The sequence below is a fragment of the Polyodon spathula genome, chromosome 22, assembly GCF_017654505.1.
Source record: "Polyodon spathula isolate WHYD16114869_AA chromosome 22, ASM1765450v1, whole genome shotgun sequence".
In the NCBI taxonomy this organism is placed as follows: Eukaryota; Metazoa; Chordata; class Actinopteri; order Acipenseriformes; family Polyodontidae; genus Polyodon; species Polyodon spathula.
The window spans coordinates 23,493,888-23,505,916 of record NC_054555.1 but is presented as its reverse complement, the minus strand read 5'-3'; the positions used below and the strand labels follow the sequence as shown (position 1 = coordinate 23,505,916).

The following is a 12,029-nucleotide window of genomic DNA, read 5'->3' as shown; positions in this document are numbered from 1 at the left end:
AGTGATACATCGTCAGAATGTGGTAGGCACACCACAACCAGAATTGTGTAATGTCAGAAAGTGGTACATTGACAGATTGCAAATGGTACGTCATCAGATTTTGGTATATGCGCAATCAACTGCATATGAAATATTCACATACTATTTTTTTTAAACTGTGGAAAAATCTGAATTACATTAAAAACAATGTGAAAGACTGGAAAATATGATACATTCAATTAAGAAATGATGTAAAGGACCAAAAACAGTACAAAGTACCAGTTTTGAATGGGCTCTTCCCTGCTTTCTTAGAGGAAGTTGTTTAGGCATGTGCAAGCAAGCGCAGTGTGCTGAGTACGACTAACACGTACCTGAAAATAACACTACACTGGTAAGAAATTAAAGTTACTTTCACCACTGACTATAATAGCTGCTTTGACTTCAACTCCAGTAAAATCTACCAACTTGATTTAGACATTGGAACAGTATGTATGTATTTATGTGTGTAATATATATCACACACACACCGTTTCTAAATAGCAAAGTTTGTATTAGTTGTATTTGCTTTGCAAAACAGAAATGTTATGTTTCACTTTCATTGCATTTGCACTTTTATTAAGTCTGTAATACAATGACGCATTTATGAGATTGTGCTTCAGTTCATAGATAGTGTCTGTTTTATTTTTCATCTTTTACACAAAAACAAATAACATTTTATTTTTCCGTATATTTCCCGTTTGTGCAGGTTCATAATGGAATAAAAAGAGGAAGTTCACACTGACAGATTTCTAGGTTGACGCTGCACAGCGTATTGTTAATGTGTTTCTCTCTCATCCATAATAAATAATTTTTATTTTGGTAAACGAAGTGGTGTTAAGTTATTCTGTCATTCTTTTTTTGCTATCAATCAGTCCTTCTGTTATATCAGCCTGATATCTGGTGGACAATTTTCGATTTGAGACTTTAGTGCTAGTTTTACACTGCATTTGCTGAGTGAATTTATTGACGTTGCTGCAAACAGTGATGGCGTGTGCTGGTAACGAGCGCGAAACAAAGCATAGAATACATAATCACACAGCAACTTCCTGACATGAATACAAGAATATCTAAAGTACGATTATAAAACTTGCATGATTATTTTATTTTCATTCATTTTTGTTTTCAGTAAACTCAAAAGTATAAAGGTCACCAATGTTCGATTGTTTTCAGTGCAAATAAATAATATTCCAGAGATTCAGGGAGCTCAGCAAAATCAAATTACATATTTTTCAAGAATGCAGTTTTAGAAACGTATTTCTGCAGTGCTTAAAGAACAAGGCTTAAAATCGTGAAAAGAAATGCTCGTTAAAAGCCAAATAATTACACACTTCACCGTGGTGGCATTATTTATTCCTTATAAAACTTCATGCAAAAGAAAAAATAAATTTAAAATTGCAGTTGGATTTATGTGGGGGTGGGTTTAGCTACAACCTAACTTGCTTCCAATTTCTTACTTTTATTGGCTGCAGAGACAAGAGGGCTAACCAGTGACTGGATAATGTTTTGTTGGATGGGTTTTTATTGCTCACAGTTTCCTTGTAACTATAATATAAAATAAAGAGAGGACTAGTCATTAATATCTCTGAGTCACACAGTCTGAACGTTTGAGTCCGAGTCACACAAGGTCGAGTCCGAGTCTTTTGCGGCCGTGACTTGAGTCACGAAAAATGCAACTCGAGTCCAAGTTCCGGATTTGAGTCCCACAAGTCTGTCTAGTAGCACAGTAAAACAATTCTAGTATTAATACAACTACAGGGAGGGAATTTGCACTTGTATGAAGGAAGTGTCTTGACAAAAGCTGCCAGGCACCTTCATAGCAATTCTTTAGGAGTCGTCCCAGCTTATCTGAACAGTAGCACCCTAACAGGATAAATCACATTCTATAAATGAGATACAGGACAGAAGTACGTATTGCCCCCCCTATCTGCATATACTGTTGGAGACAGAATCAAGACACAGTGCAAAATGTTTAAAACTGAAACACCAACATCATTAAATACAGGGAAGCAATTGTACGAAATGGCAGGGTGCATTCCTTTCTTGGGTCATCCCACATAAATGCCACTCCCCCCTCAGTTGTAATCTCCTGTTCCTCCAATCACACACGCCCATTGTAGTTCTCTTGCTCTGCCCCTCCTACAATGCACTGGACTTTCCTGACCTATGCACCACCTTACTGGATCCTCAGCTATTGCATTACTAATGTGTTGTTGTAGATTTAACTTCTTGTAACCCTATCTTGTTACATCCTAGTTCTTATTGTATTTTAGTAGTATTATTTACACTTACTGTAAACTATACTGTATTTATAAGATGAATCTTGCATTGTAACCCTGTACTGCCCTGCAATACCTTTAAATCACCTTGTATTAACCCTTTGCGGTCCTATGCCGGACCAGGTCCGACATTACAATTTTCCCTTTACAGTCTGATGTCGGATCCTGTCCGACATCATCAAAAAGATGTAAAGCACAGGTCTCTAGTTGTTTTTTTCTCTCCGGAAAAAGCAGAGAAAAACCTTTCAATAACCAATTGAAACCGAAAACAAAAAAGAAAAAAAACAGGTGTATCTGAGATATACCCTGCACCACAGAGATAACACGGTCACATAACAAAAGTCTGTTTCCGCATCCAGCGTTCAAAGAATACTCGAAGACATTTGCAGAGCTTTTTGAGATGTTATAGTAATAAAATAATGACTTGGATTGTATTACTGAGGAGTTTGGTGATAAAACGTCTATAAAGAGGTATGTAAAAAATACAGCGAACAAGGGGTGGGGTTTGGCTGGAGATGCAGTACTGAGTGTCCTTTTGCGATTCAGTGCCTTTTAAACCTGTTTTACTCTGAAAAAATATATATTTTAAACAGTGCATGTAAAATAAACAGCGCGTGTGAAAATAAATTGGACCCGACTCTCCAGACAAGCGCTGAATAAATGGACTGCAAAGGGTTAAGACATGTGATAGCAGTCTAATTCTGAGACAACCCCATCTCTACCTTACTTAAAGAACACTTCCAATGAAGCACAATCTCTTCAGGTTTGTGCATCTGAACAGTTCAAAGGCTTCCTTTGATATCCCAAACAAGTCGACGTTTTATAACAGGGTTTTTGCATGTAGGTTTTTTAAAACACCTGTTGATATAATGGTCGTTACTGCCAAAGGAAGGGTGAAAAGGTCACATTCTGGATATATCAGGGCAGTAAGTGGCAATGTGTTTCTGCTAAGAGAGAAGTGATCCAGCCCTCTTCTTCACTCACACTCTGCATGTACAAGAGATACATTAGGACTGCAGCCTAGCTTTACCAAGCTACAGCTTTCAGTTGATGATTGGGTTAAAACGCTATCGAAGCAATGTAGAACTGGTTTGGGCTGTTTGTACAGAACGCTTCCCATAATCCTTTACATATAAACACCACCACATACTGGAGAATGGCTTACCAGAACTACTTATTTTACAGTCACAAATCACAAATGGCTACGAGTTTAAGATGTGGACCAACATATTATTCAATGTTGATATTCACTTGAGCTTTAAAACATTTACTATACCCTATCAATCCTTCACAAAAAAACTAAAACACAGATGGCTGTCAAGTCATTAAGTAAAGAAAAATGTTGTGTTAGTTACCACTCAACCAAATGTTTAACAGAGGTCAATATGAAAATCCACATTAACAACACTTTTTCAAAGACATTATATTTGGTGCGAGAGAGAACAGAGAGCAATGTGCGTGTGTAATACAATACCTCTTTTACACACAGAACAAGTTGTGTTAATAGCATAAATATCTGCATAGATACCAAATTAGAGGTTGTAGTATCAGAAAGCAGACATGAACACCATCTACAGTATACTGCAGCTTTCAACAGCAATAAGAGTCTTAAAATATTTGTGCTAACCCAGGGTTCTCTCCAGTCAGGCGGCAGAACATTATAGCCAGGAGCACTTTCAAATGGAAAAATAAACTTGCCTTACCTTAAATATATAACACGACAAAGAATTTGAATAATGTGTTGTCTTTCGCTGACTATGTCTGGCTGCTTCATTTTAAAAACAGTACTCATACATGTTTGGTCACCATCATAACTGTTGCATAAAACCGCAGTGTAATAATCCAGCACCTCTGCACTTAAGCATATGTCAGAGGACAATTGTTCATCCATTGTCACTATTTTTGCTTTGGAAATAATTGCTTATTTTTAATGATTTTTATCATTTTAGCCTCTTGACATGCTTAACACACAAAACCCACCCCTTCAACTCTCTGACTGGTGAAATGTGTCAAAACATAACACAGCTGTCATGTGGTTCCAAGATTTTTTTCACCCAGCAATGCGCAACTGATCTAGTCTGCTAGAAACGCAATCAGTTCTTATTGTTAAAGGCACAGTAGCATCAGCGAGAAGGGCAAATCTGTTTTTTTCAGCCGGGCCACGACAGCCACTTTGCCGGAAGGCCCACCCAGCTGAAAAGGGGAGAACCCTGTAACCTCATCAAGTTTTCCATCTATATCTAAACATGAAAGTACGACATGTTCGTTAGTACCGATTAATGAATGGAGGTCAACAAACCTGGCTAATTACGCCATTATGTCAATGCACATCTCCATCAAAACCAGAAGAGTGCTTCCCCTTCAACAGATCACTCAGTCAAATTGCATTAGTCAGTGTCTCTGCTTATTATGTTGGATTCCATCTGCACAATCAAGGGAAACTTTCACAGCCAATTAGAAAAAAGCCACAGAGAAGATGGCCTCATCAGTTATGATAGTACATTTACATTTAGACATGAATATTAACAACAGCCATCAGTCAAGAAAGAAGTGCTGACAAAAGGCTGTGTGTGTGGGATTAGGGTTATAGTTCTATACAGTAATAAAAAAATAAACAAAAGCCCTGTTTAATCTGCTTTCATGAGTTGGATGCCTTCTGTTAAACACCCAGAGCCTTGAAATCTAGAGCAGGGGTCTCAAACTCCTGTCTGATGGCCAACCAAGACCCTAACTTACATAGGACCCCAGCCCTAGCAGTCATACATCACATACATGTTACCTTAAACAAAGTTACAAGGGAAAGAGCAAGAGGCAGTGTTGTGCGTTCCAGATTCTGTGCCGTATCGATGAGATGAGGATAAAAGCCGTGTGCCCATAGTGGTTAAGACTCGCTTGCATAGATGCTCTTTTGCACAGTGGTTGTGATCAATTTACATAAAAAACCCAGGCTAGGGGGCCCTGATGTTTTTGGCTTATAAAAAGGCAAGCCGCCTTCCTAAACCTGTGAAGACACTTTCAATCCAAGAAGGTGCTGCAGTATGAACTATTAGGAGGATCTTACCTCAGACAGTGCGCTGTCCTCCAGAGACAGGCTTTCAAGCTTCAGTGCAGTGAGAGTAATTTCCAGCCCTTTAATGTGATCAAGAGCCTCGGAGAGTAAAGTCTGTAGCGATGCAACATATTCCTGGTAACGGGTAAACACAGGAGGCTGTGGACGGAAATTACATCCTTCAGAAACAGAACGTTTCAACCACACTTAGTGCTGTCATTTAGTTTATGGTGACATCAGTGATTCGCATGTTCATTATAAACACCTGGAAAAACTCCTAATGGGAGTGGTGGATGCAAATCACGGAAATTCCCTGGCACTATTTAAATAAATAAATAAATACTAAATAAATAAATCTGTGTCGAAGACAGGTAGACAAAGGCTTTGACTAATGCCTTCTTCAATGCCATCCAAGTTTGACTTTTATGAGGGTGTTTTAAAGTGATCAAAAAGGTATTTTGCTCCCACGATTATGCTATGTGGCTACCAGAAAACATCTACATGCATCCAGAACAGGACTCGAAAATAAAACGAAAGTGGCCTCTCTAGAAACTACCTCATGAAGAATGTGCCAATGTCTTGTTTGGCACAGTACAAACACTGTTCAGAAGTTAATAGCAGTCAAACCAGTCAAGCAGTCCCTGAGAATCTTGCAGTACCGTTGCTGTATTGGTCTCCTTTTTCTTCTTCTTCTTTTTCTGTAAATTGGACTTCAGAGGCCGAAGGACATTAGCACAGTAACTCGACACCCACAGGACGATGGAGATGGTCTGGAAGAAAACACAGCACAGCATCCTGACGTTAGAAACAGAATGGCCCTATTGACGATAAGCTACAAAAAAGACCCACTAAATCCATTCTGTACTCCAATCAGAGATATGCAATGTACACAAACGGGAAAGCCTGGTGTGGACTACATGACCAACCATGCCTCTGTTAGCAGGGATGAAAAGACAACTCCCATTGCATAGCACTTGGATCCATTCCTGGTTCTACTATGAGTTCAATAGGTCACCTGAACGTGTTACCAATACACTGGGGCTAATCAAGGACATATTTAAATCTGGAATGGGAGAAACCGCTCTGCAACACAAGTCTTATTTCCATCTCTGGTTAGGGTTGTCCAACAGGGATTTACAAAGACAGAAACTCACCTCAACAAAGAAGACTAGATTTTCTAAAATGGAGGGTTTGGTTTTACACTGGCTGTCCTTAACTTCCAGTAGATCCCCTTTGCATTTATTAAATATGTCTAGAGAGAGAGAGACAGAGAGAGAAAGAGAGAGAGAGAGAGAGAGAGAAAAAACAATGCATTCATATTTTATAAAGTTGCTGCAATTCATTGGCTCTCTGAATATTGCACAGAAATGCATATGTCTAAGACAGTGGTCTCTACCTTTCCAAAGTGTATACCAACATGTTGTTTAGGTTGTCACCAAAAAAATAAGATGATGATGTAGGTGAGTTAATTTCAGAATAGGAAATGTTACACATTTGGCAGATGTTGGAAACCAAAGCTTGTTTACCTGACAGTGTAGCCAATTAATGGATCTGGGAATAAACAGATGCTGTATCTTAAGGCACCATCTGGAATTTACTCCCAGATCACAGGTTGGGAATCTCAGGTTTTGAACACGTAAGTGCTAAAGTAGATAAGACACTGCCCCCTGCTGACCAATAGGAACAACAACTGTAGTAAACTCAGCAGAGAGAGGCAATTACAGTAAAGCAGAACAGGAGTGAGTCTACACTACAGCAGTTTAACTGAATGGACCTAGTGTAAAATTGTATTAGTCAAGAGTTTCACCTACAATGGAATCAAAAACAGTACCTGCTTGAATACACACTGATGTTACGCTCTTTTTAATTTTAAACTCACCTTTTAACTGTGCTAATAAAGATTTCAAACTGTTCCCTATGCTTTCTTGGACTTCGGTTGTGTCGCCTGAAAGAAAGGAGATGCTTCTGTGACAGAGGCAGCGATACAACAGACAGGATGAAATTACTTAGAGAATTTGGTTTCCTCCCCACCTCTCCTTCAAACCTTACCCAAGCCGTTTGAGTCCAGATCATACACGTCACTAACAAACTGGAAGGCGCTCGTCTGACACTGAAAGCACCCGCTGGCGAGGGCGGGGGCGAGGCGCGTGGAGGGAGGGCCAAGAAATGGGTACTGCAGGACAAGAGATCACTCATTCAGTCAGAAGTGTACATGTCAGCATGCAATATGAAACACTGTAGTTAGAGACATTGTTTATTTTTGGTGTCCGTTTTAATTAGCTCAACAAGGACAGACGTCAATACAGCCGCCCTAAAATGTATAAACCTGCTTTGTTGTCTACCTCTTTCATGTAGAGTTAGAGGGAAGCCTTGTTAGTGTCACTGTATACGAAATGAACACCAGACTCTGGTGTAAAACTGATGTGTACATTAACGTAGCCAGGCCAGCTGAGGGTGCCCTACCTGCACGTTCCTCTCTGAAAAGCTCTTCCCTGACTCCAGAGCAAAGTGCAGTTGTTTGAGCAGTGAGCGCAGCGTCTTGGGTTTGCACTCCACTCCGTTCTGAGAGTTGTTTGGTTCGACGGTGTGATTGAGAGTCGCCAGGGCAGCGATCAGGCGCAGGGTAAGGGAGCGAATCCGCAGCCACAGCGTCTCCTCCTCCAGGGACCAGCGCCTGTGCTCTTCAGAAAGCTGCCTGGGAAACAACACACAGCACCAACGTAATCAGACCGGCCTCGCCCACGGCCACTCAAACACCTACAGCTACGACCAAGCGTTTTGCATCACCCCATAGAATGAACTCGTTTTGCTTCATAAACTGAATAATGTTAACATATTGAATTACATACCGCTTTGTAGTGTTCCAAACAAAACTGAAAAGTAACAAGAAATACTACTATTACGGCTTCCGGCAGACACTTGCAATATTATTTTTTAGTTTCTCTGATTACATGATGTTAAAATATAGAAATGTGTATGTGTGTGTGTGTGTGTGTATATACATATATATATATATATATACCCACAAACACTGAACAAAAATATAAATGAAACATGTAAAGTGTTGGTCCCATGTTTCATGAGCTGAAGTAAAAGATCCTAGAAATTTTCCATACACACAAAAAGCTTCTTTCTCTCAAATTTTGGGCACAAATTTGTTTACATCCCTGTTAGTGAGCATTTCTCCTTTGCCAAGATAATCCATCCACCTGACAGGTGTGGCATATCAAGAAGCTGATTAAACAGCATGATGATTACACATGTGCACCTTGTGCTGGGGACAATAAAAAGCCACTCTAAAAAACACAACACAATGCCACAGATGTCTCAAGTTTTAAGGGAGCGTGCAATTTGCAGGCTGACTGCAGCAATGTCCACCAGAGCTGTTGCCAGAGAATTGAATGTTCATTTCTCTACCATAAGCCACCTCCAAAGTCGTTGTAGAGAATTTGGCAGTACGTCCAACCGGCCTCACAACCGCAGACCACGTGTAACCACGCCAGCCCAGGACCTCCACATCAGGCTTCTTCACCTGCGGGATCGTCTGAGACAAGCCATTCGGACAACTGATGAAACAACCGAAGAATTTCTACACAAACTGTCAGAAACCGTCTCAGAGAAGCTCATCTGTGTGCTCGACATCCTCACCAAGGTCGTGACTTGACTGCAGTTCGGCGTCGTAACAGACTTGAGTGGGCAGATGCTCACCTTCGATGGCCAATGGCACGTGAAGTGTGCTCTCCACGGATGAATCCCGGTTTCAAGTGTAACTGGCAGATGGCAGACAGAGTGTATGGTGTCGTGTTGGCCAGCGGTTTGCTGTGCCCATGGTGGCGGTGGGGTTATGGTATGGGCAGGCATAAGCTATGGACAACGAACACAATTGCATTTTATCAATGGCAATCTGAATGCACAGAGATACCGTGATGAGATCCTGAGGCCCATTGTCGTGCCATTCATCCGCCGCCATCACCTCATGTTTCAGCATGATAATGCACGGCCCCATGTCGCAAGGATCTGTACGCAATTCCTGGAAGCTGAACATGCATATTCACCAGACATGTCACCCAATGATCACGTTTGGGATGCTCTGGATCGACGTGTACGACAGCGTGTTCCAGTTCTCGCAAATATCCAGCAACTTCGCACAGCCATTGAAGAGGAGCAGGACAACATTCCACAGGCCACAATCAACAGCATGATCAACTCTATGCAAAGGAGATGTGCCGCGCTGCATGAGGCAAATGGTGGATACTGACTGGTTCTCTGATCCACGCCCCTACTTTTTTTTTTTTTTTAAGGCATCTGTGCCCAAGAGATGCATATCTGTACTCCCAGTCATGTGAAATCCATAGATTAGAGCCTAATGAATTTATTTCAGTTGACTGATTTCTTATACGAACTGTAACTCAGTAAAATTGTTATTGTTCCATGTTGCTTTCATATTTTTGTTTGTTCTTTCTATATATATATATATATATATATATATATATATATATATATTTAATTGTCTCTCTGAAAATTCTTGGCGATGCAAAACGTTTGAACATAGCTGAACATTAGTGTTTAGGAAAAGAAAGAGTAGCGATACCTGTCCTTTGGATCCCAGCTGGCAAGAACAGTCAAATCCCGATTGTCCCTCATATCATTCCAGGGAATATCATCCTCTTCAGGACACAGACCCATGGATTTAATATTCTCCTCCAAGCTGGACAATCTGTCAAAAGAAGCCGAGTCATTAGTGGTTTGGTTCCGTTTCTTTAAGAATTCCTATTTCATTCTAATTTAATCTATCGATACCCCCTTACTATCCTTCCATCCACAACATTCAAAGAAATTATATCCATATGTAAAACTTACATATTTGCTTCGAGAAAAAGGTCTAACAGCATCCTTTCCGTGCGAACTTGAGCGAAATGCAGCGAGCTGTTCAGCCTGTTCCGGAAGGCAATGAATTCTGGGATTTTTTCAAATGCACCATACTTATATGCTTGAATGATATATTCTGAGGTCTAAAAAAAACAACAAAAACAAAACAAAAAAAAAAGAATTCAAATAAATGAGTCAGTTAAAAAAACACAGCGATGTACAAAACCTAGACATCAGCATTAATGTGTCTTACTTTCCAATGCAGCCTGACTGCTTACGAGGAAGCTGACTGGGTGCTGGATAAGCGGACTGGTCTTCACTCAAGACATCACACAGGTGCAGCATTTCAACGATCTCACCCTGAACTGATGAGCTAACGTACTGCTAAAGCTTTAAGTATGTACATCCATACTTACATCTTTTTGGTTGGAGTGGAAAAACCTGAGTGAAAAATTACAGGACTGAGAAGAAGCAGCAAACTGACCCAAGGACTCTGCGTAGCGCGTCAGCAGGTACCTGCAAAGCAAGCTCAATGAAAAAGGGAACACAAAGCCAGCTGGCTGTTTACTAGCTAATTTAAACCCACGCTCTACCAGGAGATGATACACTTGAATACAGTGTCTCCTGTAATACAAGCATTCCAATGTCAAAACAGCTTTGGTCAATATATGCTCGCATCTAGTGACAAACTTCCCACCACCTTTGAAATGAACTGTCGGACTTTACAAAATACTCTTCCAACACCTTGACACAGCTGCTGTTGAAAAGAGCTTTTACTGCAGAGCAATGAAAATCAGGCAGGTGATGCCCAGCATGATTAAGGTAAACACGATTTTTTGAGATCGCCATGGGATTGCTACTGTAGTCAAGCTTTGTTGCATTACACGAAATTGTAATCTTCTTTCCAATTGTTTCGTGGCTCCAAATGCCAGGTGATGTTTTCACAAGTGACCAGGAGCATATGCCTACAGAAGTTGCAGTACTAAAAGACTGCTCTCACCCACCCTATGGTATCGTGCTGCACATGCTTGGCGTCCAGGCTAGAGTAAAGATCCACAACAGGCTCAAATGCCCCCAGTCGGCAGAAGATGAGAATGAGTAGCAGCTTAAACTGGGCGTTGGAGGGGCTTTGAATCAGACCTTCTTCCAACAGTCTGAGACATTGCCACAGAGACCACTCCTCACCTGCAAATCAAAAGAGACTTTCAGTCTAACTTAAAAACACCTATGCATTATCATCCCTGGACACTCCTAACAGGCACACACAAGTAAATGTACTGGCTCTGTACAATTCTCCTGCAAATCACTGGTTAACATAGAAAGAGAAACTTCACCTACCAGTCTCAGCCCACATATCGATTAACACGTGGGCAGCAAGAAGACAATATGCATCCGAGTACTGCAGTTCAGTTTTCAAGCTGGACTTTCCTGTTTGAAGAAAGAAAAGTCTTCTTAAAACCTATTAAAACAGTTTGGAGGTCACCTTTCTTAAAATGTGAATTCTTTTTACACAGGAAACTCATTCCCACCTGAAGGAAGCCTCAGCTTACCGAATTCCAGCCCGTGTCGGTACCTCGTCTTCAGTTCGTGAATCAAGCCGAGTTTGTGCTCCCGGTCCATGGCGTGGTGAAGGCCCAGGGACCGGGCCAGCTGCACCACACAAAGGTGCCTCTGCAGGGCTTTGGTGTCGGCAGGCAGCGCAATGGCGCCCTCTGCAGGTACAGTGAGGGGAACTGCCTCCATCACCCTGTTAATGAACTGGGGTAGAGGAGAGAACCGCAGAACAATTGGAATCTTCATACCAGCTCACAGCATGA

At 41.0% G+C, this 12,029-nt stretch overlaps 1 protein-coding gene across 1 annotated transcript in view; it reads right to left on the bottom strand.

Moving 5' to 3' along the window:
• Positions 1–12,029, bottom strand: part of LOC121297036 — a 45,395-nt gene that overhangs the window by 1,663 nt on the left and 31,703 nt on the right. The window contains exons 17-28 of the mRNA XM_041223047.1: positions 11,742–11,970; positions 11,551–11,640; positions 11,217–11,397; positions 10,629–10,728; positions 10,204–10,355; positions 9,935–10,060; positions 7,807–8,038; positions 7,393–7,516; positions 7,223–7,288; positions 6,498–6,595; positions 6,003–6,113; positions 5,356–5,502 (exon numbers count right to left, since the gene is read on the bottom strand). Coding sequence (XP_041078981.1) covers positions 5,356–5,502; positions 6,003–6,113; positions 6,498–6,595; positions 7,223–7,288; positions 7,393–7,516; positions 7,807–8,038; positions 9,935–10,060; positions 10,204–10,355; positions 10,629–10,728; positions 11,217–11,397; positions 11,551–11,640; positions 11,742–11,970 — 1,656 coding nt within the window. The remainder of the gene's footprint in view (positions 1–5,355; positions 5,503–6,002; positions 6,114–6,497; positions 6,596–7,222; positions 7,289–7,392; positions 7,517–7,806; positions 8,039–9,934; positions 10,061–10,203; positions 10,356–10,628; positions 10,729–11,216; positions 11,398–11,550; positions 11,641–11,741; positions 11,971–12,029) is intronic.